Source organism: Schistocerca nitens, chromosome 4 (genome assembly GCF_023898315.1).
Source record: "Schistocerca nitens isolate TAMUIC-IGC-003100 chromosome 4, iqSchNite1.1, whole genome shotgun sequence".
Taxonomy (NCBI): Eukaryota; Metazoa; Arthropoda; class Insecta; order Orthoptera; family Acrididae; genus Schistocerca; species Schistocerca nitens.
The window spans coordinates 727,966,562-727,985,590 of NC_064617.1; the positions used below are offsets into that span (position 1 = coordinate 727,966,562).

General features: G+C 41.8%; 1 protein-coding gene across 4 annotated transcripts in view; it reads right to left on the reverse strand.

The window, feature by feature from the left end:
- Nucleotides 1-254: 254 nt before the first annotated feature.
- The window catches only part of LOC126252900 (bestrophin-2-like), a 467,283-nt gene continuing 448,508 nt past the window's right edge, over nucleotides 255-19,029 (reverse strand). For all 4 annotated transcript variants that reach the window (XM_049953873.1, XM_049953871.1, XM_049953870.1 and 1 more), the window contains 7 exons: nucleotides 18,351-18,722; nucleotides 11,081-11,221; nucleotides 10,871-10,978; nucleotides 7,617-7,832; nucleotides 5,753-6,023; nucleotides 3,961-4,196; nucleotides 255-2,623 (listed from right to left, as the gene is read on the reverse strand). In XM_049953873.1, the coding sequence (XP_049809830.1) occupies nucleotides 2,120-2,623; nucleotides 3,961-4,196; nucleotides 5,753-6,023; nucleotides 7,617-7,832; nucleotides 10,871-10,978; nucleotides 11,081-11,221; nucleotides 18,351-18,722 (1,848 nt within the window). In that variant the 3' untranslated portion in view covers nucleotides 255-2,119. The remainder of the gene's footprint in view (nucleotides 2,624-3,960; nucleotides 4,197-5,752; nucleotides 6,024-7,616; nucleotides 7,833-10,870; nucleotides 10,979-11,080; nucleotides 11,222-18,350; nucleotides 18,723-19,029) is intronic.

The following is a 19,029-nucleotide window of genomic DNA, read 5'->3' on the forward strand; positions in this document are numbered from 1 at the left end:
TTACTGCATTCTATAATCCAGGCAACTTCCAGAAGACACCCATGTTCAAACTGTTGCCACAGTAATAAAAAATATGTTTGGGTAATTATTATACATGTGTGTTTTCCATACTGATGCACATATGACTGTACTAACGCAGCTTACCTGATAAAAATGAAAATATTTTTATTTATTTCTTCCTTATCAGCATTTCTCTATGAACATGTCTGCATAGCTGTCTGCAACACTAACTGTAAGCAAATGGTGAGAAGTGGTAAGTTTAAATATTGCTTTATTGATCTGTATCTCTGGGACTTCAAACAAATATTTTTTAATTTTTTCTCTTTTTTCAAAAACCAACTGACACCAAACACACTGCATACATTTTCCTCTGAATATCACAAGTCAATTACTGCACACATTTACCAGCTCAATAAAAACTCACAGTCAATTATAAAATTAATAATTAAAAAGAAATAGACATTTGGCAGTCTTACATTATACAGACATGTTTGTCCAATTGTGCTGACTTGTTTGTCACAGTCACAAAAAAAATCACAGTGTTTATTTAGTACATTCCCATGCAGTAATGTGGTGAAAAAATGAAAGCGATATATTTAAGAACATGATACAAATGTCACAGACATAGGACTGTGTAAATTATAGGTGCTAAACTTAAAATACTTGTGTTTCCTTTTTTTCTGGCAGGCACAACTGGTAGCATTAACTATATCAATAACCAGAGTCTGATAAAATACAAATTTCAAAAAATACTAAAGCACCACAGAATTTCTTGCATAATATATAGCTCTGCTTTCAAGATAATGAAGAGTAGCTCATAAAAATATGTGACTCTTTTTCATACACTACTATTTCACTTTCCAAAATGAAAGGTGTCTAAAGCCATTGTCATTTTTTCTTCGAAGACCTCAGCTGTTAGTACACAACAAAACAACAACGTGATATAAAAATACAAAAATTACAACCAAAAATTTAAAACTGAAAATTAACACTACACAGAATATTTACAGTCAACTCACTTGTTTAAACAGGTTGTGGAACAGGGAAATGTTACAGTTGTTTTAGAAAGGGAGAAGCTGACTGAACTTTCAGATTAATAAGGTTGTCCTGTATGCCTTTTGTTGTAACCCATGAATTCCGTTCTCCAAACGACGACACTTCGAATTATGGGAATTCAACATTTTTGTATTTATTATGTGTCTAAGCTAACTCAGTGAATAAATGAACATTCATCATCTATCTCATACATCATAAAACAAAGAATATGTCAATTAACCTTTCAAAACTGAGATAAAACATACATAAGTTATTAAAGAAGTTTGTGAGAACATTACCTGCACAACACGGAGTTCAAGAGACCATATTTCCTCTATCATAAAAGTTAATCCATTGTATTATTGTACCGACTATCCAAAAATACTGTCAAAAACATAAATATCAGCAATTGCAATTTCTTATAAGTACAATTACACTGTCTATATATACACAGGAACAAAGTATCAAAGCACCAGCTTTTATGGAGAACACTTCAGTATAAGATACATTTTCTGCTGTCCATTTAAAATCTAATCTCAAACAGCACAATAACCACATCAGCAAAACACTGGATGATTTTCAGTTCACTGGTACTGGCACTTCTTTTATGTGTTACAATATAAATAAATATTTGAGGTATAACACGCAGTTTCAGCACACGAAAATATTTCCAGCATATATATACTCCCAAAACTAGTACAGGATTACCTGAAAGATTGGAATGTTTGGCAGGTGGGAGGATATAGTGTTTAATGTTGTTATATACACTAAGTATGTCAATTAACTATTCTTGTGACCTAGTATGAAATGCTTACGAGATTCCACAACAGTCATTCTTTAAGTAAAATACCTTAATTCACTTTCATGGTCCTCAAAATATCAATACTTGAGACTAAATTACAAATACTGTGCGTTTATAGCCAAGAGGCAGCTATAAGTTGCAGAGATATAAAAATAACAGCAAAGTGTACAATCTGAACCGAGTTTTGTCACAGCTTTGTTCACACAATTGTGTCTACCATTGTGTATGGAAGTTTAACAATCATTCTGCTCAATTTGGCATTCTACTTTTGTCAGTTTGTTGTCATACATTAGAATCTCCAAGTACACTAGATCTTTGGGATGAAGACAGTAAGCCAGTTCTCGAGTCACCAGTAATTTCAAGCAGTAACGTCTCATTGTCTAAAGAACCTGGATGTTGTGCACTGACCGACCTTGCCAACCTTTGTATCAGCTTTTCTTTGCGTTCTTTTTGTCGAGTTTGTTTCAGGCGTGTAAACTCATCATCCTCTGAACTATTTGTACTAGAACCACCAATGCTCACATCATCACCGTCTGCTTGAGATGTCCTTCCTCCAAAGAAACTCGTGCTATCTCCTTGTGATGCAGGCTGACTAGTGAAGCGATCTACTCTTCCTCCTGGCCCAATCTTTGAGGAATCCCCATATCCTGGTGCACTCTTCACAGACATAATTTCTGTGTATGTTGTGCTTGAAGGAGCAGGTGAAACAGCAGCAGCTGGCATAACCACAGCTGATGCAGGAGCTGATGATGACAGTGGTGTAATGTTGAGATGCGGACCACTAGCCTGTAGTGAAAACAAAGAGAGGACAATGATGCATTGTGAGCCATAGCTGACTAAGTAAACTAGTTATTAAAATTAAATGAATAGCGATAAACTGCAGTTACAGCATAAATTGTAACAGTATGCAAATAATAAACTTTGCACTTTGAATGGTGCTTTGTTTTTACATTACTGGATGAACGAGCAAAATATTTTTGATGATAATGTTCATTCCATTCAGCATCATGAATAAATTTAATGACAACTGTTTCTCTTTCCTCAAAGTAAGATATTATGAATGTTTTTTATTGTTACTGTTCTGCACCATGCATTTATCTGAATTGAAGATGATTTTATTAATAGAGGGGTTGCACAAGTCATTGAAAATCTGCAATATTCATATATAATGTTCAAATTTCATCGAGTGTACTGTGGTTTTTCTGGCAATACTTAATCATTTTTATATTTTTGGTTGCCCTAACCATTATGGAAGTGAAGCGTGGGTGATGAAAAGTATAGACAAGAAGAGAGTAGTAGTTTTTGACATGTGTCACAGAGAAATACTGAGAATTAGTTTGACACTCAGATAGCTAATGAAGCAGCACTAAATTGAATTGGGGAAAAATGCTTTGTGGCACAACCTGAATAAAACAAGGAATGTGATAGGGCATTTGGTAATGAAGAAACATATCGAGGGGGGTGGAGTGGTGGAATAAAAATTGCAGTGAAAGAACAACGCTTGAATACAATAAACGGGTTCCAATGGATGTAGGTAGCAGTAATTATGCAAAGACAAGAGACTTGCACATGATGAATTAGTGTTGCATGCAAACAGTTTTATGGCCGAAGATGAAAGCCACTACATAAATTTTTGTTTTTGAAGTTACTTAATTTAGTTACCTTTTAAGTAATGTTTTAAAATATTATTTAACTGGTCTCTAATAAAAAATATTTTCAAGTTGGTGTACAGAATTATAAATGGTTACTTAAAATTAAAGTTTGGCTGTGCATAAATTTTAGCTCAGTCACATATCTATTTATTGATTTTTTGTTACTACTGTACTTGATAACAAAGTCTTACCTGCCACAACTAACTTCTAAATATTTCACAGACCACTTATTGAAACATTCGCTCTTATCTGGCAAAATCTTTATTGGTATACAAATTCCAGTGCAACTTTGTTCCTCTACACATGGTGCAGAATTAGTAAGTAAATTTTACTGTAAAATTACTACACTTCAAGGTGAAGCTCCCCACGTAACCGAACAAAGAATCTAAATAGTGTTGAAGAGAGATCATACTTTATTTCATTACCTGCTTTGTAAATACTGCAAGTAAAAATATCCTCTCTACAACCTACCTGTACACTATGAGGAACTGCAACTGGTGCTGATGGTGGTGGAGGCCCTGGGAAGTGAGGCACACCACTTGCAAAAATTGTGCGAACATTTGGCCTCAAGTCTGGTGGCCTCATTGAAGTTACTGTTGACTGTTCATCCACTTCTTCTATGACTTGGTCTGCTATTCGCATACTCCCTCCCCCAGCAAATGGAGGTTTCAAACTAGCAGCACTATTGCTTTTCGGCATTCTTGAACCTGAACACAAAAAAGGCAATAATAATAATTTCTTATGAAGTGAAAGGAAATGATTATATCATCGTAATCATGATCAAAAATGTTGCATATATCTAGAAGGAAAAGAAGCATAATCTAAAGTATCCCTAAAAAGGAAAATGACCACCTTGTGATTACTGGTGAATCATCATTTTACTTGCTGTATCCAAAGTCCTTGAAAACATTGTCCATAGTCAACGGACTGAATATTTGTGACAAATCCAGCTTACGAGACCATCACTAGTTTCGTAAATGCCATAACACACAAGCACTAATTACAGTTAAGTTATTACATGAGAACAATGACAATACACTTTGGGAAAGCATTTTATATGTCAATTTTGAAATATTGCTAAAACTGCGCTTAAGTAGTTTTAAGGTTACTTGAGGAACAGACAGCAGCATGTTCAAAAGTTGTCCAGGAAGCAAAAAAGAATTAAAGAATTGATTTTAAGATTTAAATTGATAATGAGGTCATTAAATCCAGAGCAAGAACTTGGACCAAGGAAGGCTAGGGAATGAAACTGACCATGTCCGTTTCAAAGGAACTATCATGGCAGCTACTTTAATCAATTTTGAGATGGTTAATATAATATGGATTGCTGGACAGGTGTCTGAGCCATCATTCTCCCAAATGCAAGTCCGGTCTCTTACTACTTTGATCACTCCCTGGGTGCCAATCCTCTCAGGAATGACACAGCAGTGAGTCCCGGATTCACTTCTGTTCTCATTGTGTACCTGGAACTTCATATCAATTGCATCCTTCAGTAAATATGATACTATGCCAATGATCTCCAGCTTTATTTAAGTGCCATGCCTAAAAATATCAACACTGCTTTTGTGCAGATAAATGATGATGTGTCTTCTCTGTTTAGATGAGTGTAACATCTGGGACTTAAATTAAATGCAGTGAAAACTCGTGTCATGTTACTATCCCATCAGAAAATAATTAGTCCCAAATTCTGCAAATAACTGTCTCCTAGTCTTCTCAACAAATTTCAATATTGTATCAGAAAATAAGTGTATACCTCTCCTTTTTTCCCCATAAGGTAAGTCTTTCCGCTCCTGGGATTGGAATGACTCCTTACCCTTTCCCTTAAAACCCACATCCTTTCGTCTTTCCCTCTCCTTCCCTCTTTACTGATGAAGCAACCGTGGGTTGCGAAAGCTTGAATTTTGTGTGTGTGTGTGTGTGTGTGTGTGTGTGTGTGTGTGTGTGTGTGTGTGTGTGTCTATCAACATACCAACGCTTTCATTTGGTAAGTTACATCATCTTTGTTTTTACAAATAAATAATTAAGTACTTAGCCACAAACGATTTTCTCCTATGCTGAAAAATATCAAATATGAAGTGACAGTAAGGGATGTGTTGGGCAGACAGATATTTTGTACTACACTTTCTTTCATTACTTGTGAGACATAACACACACACACACACACACACACACACACACACACATATTAATGTGTTTCATCCACTCTACAATGTTTGCATGCTATAGAATTCTAAGAATGAAGACAACAATGAAACCAACATACCAGCAGAGTTGCCAGCACTACCATCTGGAATATTGGAAGGGACAGTTGTGGTAGTGACAACTGATCCAGTGCCACTGCCATCACGTGAAAACAGTCTCCTGAGAACAGATGTCACAGAGCCCACACGGTGAATGGAACTCGCCAGACTTCCAACGTTGGTGTTTATGCTCGATGCTGAACCCGCAGAGGTCATTCGTTCACGAGTACTAACACGACTCAGGCTCCGTTTTCCACCGGCAAAAAAATGAATACCACTATGGGTATCATCAAACTGTAAAGGTGAAATGATAAACATTTATTCCATACCAAAGAGAATTTAAAATAAACAATAATATTATTTAAACTTACATATTCAACAACAAATTTATTGTTCAAATTTATAGATTAATACAAGATACACAAAATTTATTTCTACAAGTCTATTCAGACCATTACTTACAATTGTTTCAAAAAACATGCATGCACAATACAACCACATTAAAAGGAAGAAAGAACGAAAGAAGAAATAGTAACCAAAATGAACGTGGTTTGGAAGTAGACAATACCATATGCACTGTTAATGTCCTTGGCATGCTGACAAAAAGTGGTTCAGACATTGCTGATCAAGTCTGTAGCACCCTTCCTGAAGTCAAAGTGTGTGAGTAGGGTTCCTACCATGGTAGACTACAAGTTTCAACTGGTCTCTAGTTTGCTGCATTGGATTCATGCCAGCTGATACTGCAAGCTGCTCCTTTCGATTCATCACAGACTCCTTGAGGTAGGCATCAAAGAGGCAGGTGGGCTGGACAAGAAGTTTGAGGACCCTGTCCCAGTGCTGCACAGTCCTCAAATTACTCTGAAGAGTGATAGGTATCGAACAACTGTACATGACACCAGCCCACAACAAGACTGACCCACCTCCCTGCCTTAAAACAGGACAGCACACCTAGGAAGTGCAATAATACCTGGCTACTGCCACACTCATATGGCATTAGGCAAATCCTACAAGGAAACCCATGCTGCTGATGTAGATTCTGTTCCCAGTATTCCCTTGTCCTCCTTATCGACCCTCCACAGTGTTAGGAGGTTCATACTGTTGTTCTTAATGGACGTCTGAAGGCCAAATTTGTCATATGGAGACAGTTGTGTACCGTCCAAGAAGGCACCAAGCAGATTTTTTGCATTCTCATCAATGCACCTATAAGTCATAATTTGTAGGTAAATGTCATCAGCTGATGCTGATGATCACAAATAACAAGTAAAAGGCAGATTTTCAATATTTTAAGTTGCAGGCTATGGGTTGGATGTTTGAATCACATCACTGAGGTGCACCGCAATTTGATGGGCCACGTCCTACGCTGACAACCCTCTGTTATATAAACAGACAATGTACACCAGTGTGCACAAGCAGTATTGTTCCATTCATGGCTGATGACATAGTGGTCTCTACTGGACTGCCGTGAGAATTTTAGCTTACTTTTACTTCTGTTAAACAAAAGTCATTAGTCATTTCCTGAAGTCAAAGGAGCAACAGAGTACTATGGGGAGAGCGGGCAGGGGGCAGCGGCACAGTGCATACGAAAAACTATTTTTTTAACTTTTCATTAGATTCATAAAAAGCTAACATCTACAAATGACAGATACAGAAAAAAGTAATTAACTTAAAAGATTAAAGATCAATGAAGAGAGGCTGTCGTAACAAGGGAATATTGCTAACCATAGCAAAAAAATATATTAAATGAGGCAGACAAGAGGAGCAAGGGAAAAAAAATTACAATCTCTCACATGTAATAACACAAAAATTTGTTTCATCAACAAAAACCTTGAAAAACAGTGTCTATTTGACTGATTTACAGTTTATGAAACACACATAAGGATTACTCACATTATGGTCTCCCCCATCCTCTGGCTTTGCCAGTAACGGTTCTGCCATAGATTTTGGCACTTCAATGTTGGCTGTTGATGGCTGAGGATGTTGTTCTCTGAATGGCTCTGAGGCTATTGTGTATGGCAGCTGGGCTGGAAATACCTCATCCCAATATTGATCTCTGATCAGCTCTGGATGCTCATGATGCATTTCATCAACTATTAGGTAGGACACCTGTTGAAAAACACATTAATCATAGCGCAAAGAAGAGAGTATGGTTCCTGCTGTACATAATCTAGTTGCCAAAACTGATAACTTCCCAATGTTAGTAGAATTATTCACACACACACACACACACACACACTCACTCACTCACACGTATGTACGTCAGCACAACACGCAATGCTGGGGCTGCGTTTCTGCAGGTTGACTGGGGTGAGTAATTGTATCACATGGGCTAATGGAGAAAGGATGCGAGGGTTGGTTGGCGGAATGGGGCTGATAGCTTAGATGGACGTGGACAGATGCGTGGGGCAAGTATGCAGTCAGGAGGATAGCAGAAACTCCTATCCCATGTAGCTGAGAGTAACTTGTATCTGGTGGTTGTATACCATCTCTGCTGCAATTTCTGCACAGCGTTTTATATGGGCATTACTACCAACAAGCTGTCCACCTAACCAAATGGCCACTGCCAAACTGTGACCAAGAACAAATTTGTAGGGGTCAATAGAAGGAACTACTAGTCCTGAATCTAGTAAGTTATAGTCTCATGACCTTATCTTGAATGCAACACATACTGATAAGTAATCAACATATATCAACAGAAATAACTGTTCTGTGTAAATTGTTTTGTGTTGTGGTATTTATGTTCTTTTCTTTGCATTAAAAAAAAATGTAATTCCTCTTCACAACCGACTGTGTGCTGCAGGAACTCACCTGTGCCATTGGCGCAGGTGTCACACTCTTATCCCGTATACCTGCTTCCCATCTCTCCTGCTTTCTTAAGCTGTTGTATCTACCGGTTCCCTCCCAGCACTCAGCCACCCTTCCCGAATCTTCCATCCAGCTCCCTCCCTTCCTCTCCTCCTCACCCCCTCCACATGACTACAGTTAACGCGCTATTATTCTGGTTAGCAAGTTTTCAGTTCTGTTTTTTATGCCTTCCTTGCTTTGACTATGTGCAGAAAGAGAGAGCAAACTGAAGAAAAATCCAGTGCTAATGATGGGAAGGGAAAAGTAGCTTTTGAGGAGGTGGGTGCAGGTATTTCAAGTGCATACAGAATGTAGGACATAATTGCAGGTATAATAATCAGAGAGCTATTAATGCTGAATTGTACAGGTCAGTACAAAAGGGGAGAAGGGGGGGGGGGAGGAGGAGGGAAGGTTTAAATTCTTTTCAGGAGCTGAGTTGCCTTAAAAACAAATTATTTACTTCACAAACATAAGTAAGAGCTTTCACATTTAAAAGTCAATTAAATTGTGTAGCATTCAATCAGGGTTCAGTTGGGTGCAGAATCCAACAACAACTTTCTCCCATTGTATCACATAGAGGAAGGGAACCTTAAACCAGAATGATTAGATTACAATCCTTCCATATTGTGTAGAAGCTCTAGCTACTTTGCATAGTGACTATTTGGGGGCAAGGTGAAAATTGTGTCATGTGCACAGAGGTAACATCGACACTGATAAAAAAAATTGTTACATGGGTACATATTGCACAGTAACATAAGTCATGTAACAACGCAATTTATGGGACAGTTTTGTTTATACAGCCTTTTAAAGTACTGTAGCTGTGTTGTATGTGTTTCTTTCAAAAACTTTCATAAAATGAAACACAGTGCCAAAAGTAAATTTATTAGGAGTATGCTCCTTATTTTCAAAAATAAAGAAATCTGCAACTAAATTCAATATGGCTGTACTTGTTGCATTGATTATCTAGAAAATGTTGTCACTAAACTGCAACCACAGGGAAAACATCAGGAAATCACACAATATGACATTTGATGTTTAAAGATTGAAAGTGTATAAAATAACAGACATTGTAGATGTATCAGCTAAGAGTAATGAATAATTAACAAGAACAGAGTGCAAGACAGGTGCCAAAATTGGTAAAAGCAGAACTAAATTAAACACAAGTAAGAATTTAAACTTTCAGACTGTTTTAAAAACAATCCAAGTGATTTTGTGTTTCAATCTGTTAATAAGGGTTACAAATCAGAAGAAAACTGTAATCATAGCAGTATGAGAAAGGATATGGCCCTGACCCAATGAAAAGAGATGCTGATATCATTTGTCTGAAAGGCTACGACAGCGTTTCCTGATGTGCATAAGGCAGTCTTCTAATTGATTATGTTATATGGGGTCGAGCAATTGACCTTGTTTGATAAGTTACCTTTACTACAAAAAAATATTTTTACAGTCTACCGGGACTTTGCATTATTATAACATTAATCAGGGAGATGTTTCTGAGAATTTACCCTTGCAGCACAAGCTGTATAGAAGCAATTGAAAAATCACAAGTCAAGAATCTCGAGTCACTTGGCTTTTCGCAATACAGGAGCGTACTTAAAATCACACAAACAAAGCACAATGGCTATGGAAGCAAAGGCCTGTTAACCCATACAGACAGATGATGATGATTGGTTTGCAGGGCGCTCCGCTGCACGGTCATCAGTGCCCGTACAAAGCTCCAAGTTTTTTACACAGTCCAAATTTGTTTTTTTACACAGTCAAATTTTGTTTTTTTTACACAGTCCAATCTAGCCACTGTCATGAATGATGTGATGATGATCGTGATGAAATGATGAGGACAACACAAACACCCAGTCCCCGGGCAGAGAAAATCCCCAACCCAGCTGGAAATCAAACCCAGGACCCCGTGATCCACAGGCACCAAGGCTAGCCACTAGACTACGAGCTGCAGATCCGACCAGACAGACAGACTGACTTTCAGGGCTACGCAGAACGGAATATGATCACAGATTATTGAAAAGGTTTGGTCATCATTTTCCTTTTATTTTGCCTTCAGTATTTCTTCACTCCACCCTTTAGAGTCATTTCCGATTTTTACTACTTTCCTACTTACAACTACCCCAATTCCTTTCACTACTTTCTAAAGAAACAACATTGCTTCTCAAATCTTGAGATACCGTGTTTCGCCTTTTATGTTGCTGAAGAAGACTATTAAAAACAGTTTATTTGAAACTGGTAAGTATATTTTTAATTTTAATATTTATGTTAACAATTTTAACTATATATATTTATTAACAAACCTGCAGGTTTCTGTCCACTAACCAGTTGACTTCAAAATCATCATCATCTTCACCAAAAGGGTTTATCAAACTCTCAGCCACTTTCAGCCATCCCATGTAGAAAAAAAACTGCACAGAAATTAAGGAACATCAGAAAGATTTTACAAAAAAAAACCCTGTCAATAATAACCATAATTAAATATTTTAGTAAATAGTGGAGTTATCACTTACTTGCAATGTAGTGAAAACTGGGAAGTACAGATCAACATTATTCATATGTTTGTGCAACGGATGTGACTGATCAGGTATATCAAGCCACTGACGTCCCATTACACAAGTTATGAAGTATGAATAAACTGCCAAGGTGACCACCTGGAATAATTATACAGGTCATTCATAAATTATCTTTACAACTGCAGACTTTCATAAACTTAAAACTATATTAGATAATAGCAACTGGTTTTGAACATGACATGAGTTAGTTTTTTTCAACATGCTGCAGATTTCACAATAAACATGGTCAGCACAAGAAAAAGCAAAGTGTTTAGTCTAGTTCAGAGAGATTAATCCCTATACACAAGTGCAACAAAATTGTCATACACAGTATGGAAGGGAACCAACTATTCGGGTTTGGCATACGACACTTACTGAAACAGGTAGTTTCATCTGTAAACATGGGTCACTAACCTGTTTCAGACACCAAAATAGATTTAAGTATGGCAAGTGTTTGCAAGGAGTCCAATTAAGACAGTGCATAGTGCAATTAGGAATTGGCATAAAGTGCAGAAAGCTTTGCATAAGAGGTTACATCTTTATGCTTAGAAGGTGCAGTCGCTTACATTGCTCAAGCCAATAGACAAACCTAAATGTGAATAAGTTGCTGTGGATATGCTAAACAAGACTGACACAAAAAAATGATTTTTTGGAAAATATTTGTTTCTCCAGTAAGTCAACTTTTCATTTATTTAGCAAACTGAACCATCATACTGTTCATGTATGGGGATTAGAGTGTCCTCGAGCTATACTTGGAATGGAAAGAGAAGTTTAAAAATTGCATCACTGGTTCATTCTCTGTAATCGAGTCTACCATCAACGGTGTATCAGTATGATCTGACATTTTATTTGATTGGTTTAATTTCTGGATTCTAGCTATTCTTACTTGACTAGTCCTGATCATTGGGGCGGGGGGGGGGGGGCAGCATATTTAATAATGCATACAATGAAGTATGTTGGCAGCATATTTTCATTTGGCAAATGTCAGATTGCATCATTACTGTGTTTCCCGTGTGAAATTTTAGTTACTTGTATCTCTGAAGAATATGAGTTTAAATCCATCGAAACCATGGTCTAAGGTTGAATAAAACCACCTTCCATTGCAACTGATTGGCTGCTCTGAATTCATCTACTAATAATAGAATATTATCAGGCAAGATTCAGAAACTACGGAAGTCAGTATTGAACTGAAAGGTTACATACAGTTGACTACTCAGATTGAAAGAGCCTTTTAAAAGGTAGTCATAAGTAAATAAAGGTAAAATGGATGTATAAAACTGAGGTCTGGTGAGTGAAAAAAAAGGTTGTTGGATCATGAGAAAGTGAGAGAGGGAAGGTATTACTGTCAGTGGAAATGAGGACAGAGTAGATGCTTGTTTGTGATATGAGTTGTCTGATGGAGTATTCAATGTAAATGTTGTTCAGTCACAAGGTTAAGGTAAATGTATGCCTCAATACCTAAAGTAGAGATGGGCAGACAGCTCCTGAATTAATTCAAAGAGCCAGATATTTCTAACGAGTGGATGATGAATGATTCAGAAAAAATGAATGGTAGCTCTTCTGATTTCAAAATCCATCTCTGGCAGCTGGAACGAGCGGGATGAAAATTCTGCACTAGGCTGCTGCAGTGGCCTCCACCCCACATCTATAAAAAAACATTTCAAGGTACAAAAAATGTGTTACAGACCACATGCAGAAGTGGATCTGCGTACCTTACTAGCACATGAAGCTTTTCTTGTCCATGAAAACAGAAAATAAGGAAAGCTCCTTGTTTTTTCAATTTATTGGCTCTTTAGCAGCATCTATTCAGCTATCTCAATAGTAATACTAATTAGGATGGCATGAAAGCAAGCACAACTCAACACTCAGTCTTCGAGTGGTGGTGGTGGGGCGGGGAGGGGGGGGGGAATCATCAAACCATCTGGGAATCAAACCTGGGCTCCTTCCCTTAACATTCCGACACATTGACTGTGCTGCTACCGAGGCACAGTGCTCGAGTACAATATATTACAGTGGAAAACACTTCCAGCATAACATTTCCACTCTTTATTTCAAAAGAGTATCTCAAATTTCAGAAGCTCAATAAACACTTTCATACTTTTGAGTCAGTTGTTATTTCTTATCCTTTGACCTTAGCATCACACTCAGAATGTGTTGCCAGCTATTATACAAGCTGCTGTCTTCAGCCACTGCGTGGTTGGAATGTGTCGCTCCCCTCACAACAGCTCAGGCTCCCGACCACTCTCACTGATAGGACCTTCTCACTAGCTCACTGCTCCCCATCATCTTTGGCGATTGGATTGCAAGATAGCTCACTAGCTCCTTGCTACCCCATCACTCCTACTGAACAGATTGCAATGTAGCTCACTGTTTTGCCCCCCTCTCTCATGGATGAGATCGCGCTGAGCACTGAGCAGACCACACGGGGACTTCAGGTATCACTCTGTTCGCTGAGCTCTTGGCACAGTGATACAGCTTGCAACTTGCTTTCTTGACTGAGCACTTCTCCATCCAAGTTCAGCTCTTTATTCTTTGTATCCTTATTTGATTTGTTATAGTCGTCATCTTCTTGTGTTGTTGCTCTTCTGTTTTCTTGTTGTGTGAATGTTCTTGTTACGTGTACTAGTATGTCTCCTCCTATGTCTGTTGCATTTATAGTTTCCGTTGTTTTTGTTCTGTTGGTAGCTATGTGGGTTTTAATTACTTTAGGTGAATAGGATACTAAATATAATGGTGTGTATAACATATAATTATTTTTACATACATTATAGTCCATGTATCAACGTCTCAGGAAGAATGATCGATATTCAGAGACATGACAGGAACAATCATTTGAAGCAAGAAACTAAATATGGACATATGCCCTATTCCAAATGGTTTCTGAGATGGAACATATTTAAAGTTACTTTTGTACATTTTTCCTGAAAAACATTACATTTGCGGACTATAGCGAGAGCTTGTCACAGTATTAAATTAAATTACATCAAATTATCTTTAAAAAGGTCCTATTCATTTTTTCTCAAGGACTTACTCATTGCACGAAGAGAGCAATCTTGCACAACATGCATGTGCTGAGGTGTACATAAGACAGTTTGCGGTAGTTTCCCGACTTGATACACCACATGTCCTATATCAAGTTATTCGTCTTCACTTTGTCTACACTACTATGGTATGTTGTAAATGATGACAGTGTACTGAACAATAAAGAAAATAAGTAACAATGTACATTAAATACATTATATCTCTGAAACCATTCAGAATAGTACATGTGTCCACATCAAGCTTTTTGCTTCAGATGACTGTTCCTGTCATATCCCTGAATACTGACCATTCAGCCTGTGACAACCTGTATATTACATTTAATTTTTTACTTATTCACTTAATCTGAACAGATCAATGCCTTCAGGAGTCCTCTTACATCAGACTACAGTTTTATATGTAATTACAAAACTCAGTTTCTTAAAAAACAAAAAACAAAAAAAGGCGAGTGGCGGGGCGACCGGCGGGGGGAGGGGAGGCGAGTGGCGGGGCGACCGGCGGGGGGAGGGGAGGCGAGTGGCGGGGCGACCGGCGGGGGGAGGGGAGGCGAGTGGCGGGGCGACCGGCGGGGGGAGGGGAGGCGAGTGGCGGGGCGACCGGCGGGGGGAGGGGAGGCGAGTGGCGGGGCGACCGGCGGGGGGAGGGGAGGCGAGTGGCGGGGCGACCGGCGGGGGGAGGGGAGGCGAGTGGCGGGGCGACCGGCGGGGGGAGGGGAGGCGACCGGCGGGGGGAGGGGAGGCGACCGGCGGGGGGAGGGGAGGCGACCGGCGGGGGGAGGGGAGGCGACCGGCGGGGGGAGGGGAGGCGAGTGGCGGGGCGGTCGGCGGGGGGAGGGGAGTCGAGTGGCGGGGCGGCCGGCGGGGGGAGGGGAGTCGAGTGGCGGGGCGGCCGGCGGGGGGAGGGGAGTCGAGTGGCGGGGCGGCCGGCGGGGGGAGGGGAGTCGAGTGGCAGAGCTGCCGCCGGGGGGGAGGGGAGGGGAGTGGGGGCGGCCGGCGCAGGGGAGGGTTGAGGGGTGGTGATGGGTTGGCAGGGCGGCTGGCAGGGGTGAGGGGAGGTGAGTGTCGGGGTGGCCGGCAGGGGGGAGGGGAGTGAGGGGCGGCCGGTGGGAGGAGGGGAGGGGAGGGGAGTGGAAAGGCGGGCAGGGAGGGCAGTGGCGAGGCGGGAGGGGAGTAGTGGGGTGGACGGAGGGTGGGGAGTGAGTGGCGGGGCGGCCGGCGGGGTGGAGGGGAGGGGAAGGGCTGCCGGCGGGGGGGGAGTTGAGGGGTGTCCAGCGGGTGGGAGGGGAGTTCAGGGTCGGGCAGCGTTTGGGAGGGGAGTTGAGGGGCGGGCGGCGGGTGGGAGTGGAGTTGAGGGGCGGGCGGCGGGTGGGAGGGGAGTTGAGGGGCGGGCAGCGGGTGGGAGGGGAGTTGAGGGGCGGGCAGCGGGTGGGAGGGGAGTTGAGGGGCGGGCAGCGGGTGGGAGGGGAGTTGAGGGGCGGGGCGGGTGGTGGCGAGGTGAGTGGCGGGGCGGGTGGTGGCGAGGTGAGTGGCGGGGCGGGTGGTGGCGAGGTGAGTGGCGGGGCAGGTGGAGGCGAGGTGCGGTGCGGGGCGGGGGGGACGTTGGGAGTGGCAGGGGGGACGTGGGAAGTGGCGGGGGGGCGTCGTGGGGAGTGGTGGGGCGCGGGGGGAGGGGAGTGGCGGGGGGGACGATAGGAGCGGCGGGGGGAGGGGAGTTGGTACTTGGGTACAACAACTAACAAGCTGGCTGTTTGCATTGTGGGCCATAGCCTAGCTGGGGCCAAGAGTAAACTGGAGGATTCACCTTCTGCGCATGCTGCCCAACACAATGTTATCCTCTTTAATAACTTGTTCACAGCAAGTGTTAATTGGTTTCTTCCAACCAAAAACAGCTTTTCTGAATTTCGCAAGTGGGAACTCTCCCTCTTATCTTTCATTCCTGAAATTCTCGCCCTGCCCCACCTCTGAGCTTTATCCTCCACTGGGCTCTGCCCTCAACCTGTGCACCCCCTTCCCTGCTCCCACTCCATTACTGCACATACCTCCTACCACACAAACGCACCTACACATTGCTCTTCGTTTCTCTACTTCCTTCCCCAAGTACAGCCTTCGATGCTCCACCCAGTGGCCCTATCCCTTCCCCACCACATCCCCGCATACTCTCACAGGCATCACTAGGATATTCCTTCAATTCTACCATGCTAGCGCTACCCTTTCCTCTCCCCAACCCACACCTCTTCCGTATTGGCACTGCCCATCCCATTTAGATTGCTGCTCACCTCAGACACAGACAATGGCCCGCATCTCGTGGTCGTGCGGTAGCGTTCTCGCTTCCCACGCCCGGGTTCGATTCCCGGCGGGGTCAGGGATTTTCTCTGCCTCGTGATGGCTGGGTGTTGTGTGCTGTCCTTAGGTTAGTTAGGTTTAAGTAGTTCTAAGTTCTAGGGTACTGATGACCATAGATGTTAAGTCCCATAGTGCTCAGAGCCATTTGAACCATTTGAACACAGACAATGTCTGCCCTCAATGCCCAGAGATGACAATGGTCATTTTTGTGCGAGTTGTGAATGTGTGAGAGTTACTATTCTGGTGAAAGTCACTGACTGACAGTTTAATATTTCCAGCAACCTTTTTTTGCCTATTTACAAGTCAACACCTCCTCCATGTGATGAGTAGCAATCCTTCCATGTTCTTGTTATTCCATTTTGGACTTTCCATTGTTTGATTACAATAGCTCTGTATGTAATTAGGTCATTCCATCCAGTACTTTGATGTATGCAGTGTGAATTCTTACACTGTGTGTGAATTCTCGGAAATGGTGAAAATTGGAATCACGCTGTGATATAGTTGCCTGTAACAGAACACTCGTCCGCAGCTCTTACGGTAGCGTTCTCGCTTCCCGCGCACGGAGTCCCGGGTTCGATTCCCGGCAGGGTCAGGGACTTTTCCTGCCTCGTGATGTTTTTGTGTCGGCTTCATCATCAGCATTCATCCCCATCACAGTCGGAGGAAGACAACGGCAAACCACCTCCACTAGGACCTTGCCTAGTACAGCGGTGCGGGTGTCCCGCATCGTCTCCTACGCTCCTCGGAATATGGGACCTCATCTTCATCAGTAGAACACTCAGTGCCTCACAAATATGTATGGACTCTTTTATCTCTATTTATACCATAAGGAAACGGGCTGCTGAACTGAAATGATGCCTTACAAGTGCAGACCCATCAGAAATCTAAGAAACAGAGTATAATAGTATCTTTGAAAATCAGGGTACAGAGATGTGAGTTTGTAGGGATTTAAAGACAGCAAATCTTCTACAATCTGCAGAAGAATACCACATGACAAAGCTTCAACAAGATTGGTACTGTGCTTGCTCACAGCGGATTCACACAACATTTCTGAACAGTGCTTCACGCATTTTTGTAAATAGAAAAGCATTTTTTGCCTCCTACCTGACAATGGATGGTACTTGAAGTCACCACTCCACAACATCAAAAGTGTTTGCAGAAGATGGTTTTTCAGTTCCAAAGAAAGTGAAGATGCCATCAGTGGAAAGGTCACAAGATTAGTGATTTAGGATCTGGAAAGATTTCTGTCAATAGACTATCTTCAAAAACATAAAAAAATAGCTCAGTAGTATCACTGAAATGTTCTAAGGGATCTTGACTGAATAAAATAGAGAAGAGACCTGGTGTGCGGAAAAAATGCACCTCCCCAAAAAAGTGTGATGGCAATTAGAAAACTGTGGAATCTGAGCTAAGAAATGTCTGAAAATCCGCTGTTTCGTAGTTCTGGCTCCCTTACACTTCCAACTCTCCCCAAAACAAAATGCCCTTCTTGCACATCAGCGTCTTTCGTCTAGCCGAGAAGTGACTGCAATTGTATCTGAGTATTTTGAGCCCTCCCCCAGGAATACAGTAGAGATGGAATAATGAGAGTGGCACACCGTCAGATGAAGTGAACTGATGTTAATGGAGATTATGCTATGAAGTAAAAGGTTTTTGTAAACAAATTTTCATACTCACTATAAGGCTGAGAGTTTTTCAGACCACTCTCATAAATGAGACAAGAGGTAATAGCAAGTAGACAGCTTTGCAGAAGAGATTTCTCCCTAGTTTAACATGTGAATAGAACGAAAGTGTTACGAAGCATGTGCCGGTCGTTGAGAGTGAGTGCAGTTATAGCTGCTGCATACCTGCGTGTAGACGAGGGGGATGCTGATGGAGTCGTAGCTGAGCAGCAGGCCGCACTGCCCACGGAACTTGTTCAGCTCGTCGATGATGGTCTTGACAGCGAAGTCATCCCGGATGCGGCCCTCTTTGCGCGCACGGGTCACGATGCTGGCCGCCCACACGATGGGCAGCCAGTGCTTCGAGTGGCGCGGGAACTTCTCGTTGAGGTCGCTCATGATGGCCTTCTCGTTCTCGTTCAGCAGGCCCGCCTCCACGAAGTTCTGCAGTGTGGGGAAGCGCTTCTTCACCCGCGGGCTGATCATGCTGAACACCATCGTCAGACACAAGCACACGTAGCGCATTATAGTACGCCGCATCACACGGCCGCGTTCGTCCTGCAACAGACAACATACTTTGGTTTTTCTCAATGTACGCTGTAACAATAACAATGCGCACAACAAAACTTGGTACAGTACTTTTCTCGTAGGATGCTGGGAACATCGCCGGCTACCACTCGAACTGCTTTCTGGTGTGAGGTAGGAATCAGAGACGGAAGGAACCTCGCCTGTTTTTCGCAGGGTAGCAGCACATTCGCATCATCACTACATTCACGATGTCTACTACAATGTTATATCGCTATGACGTTCTATATTGCTTCCTAGCCAAGAAAGACAAAGTTTGGAAACGATATGGTCCAGCTCG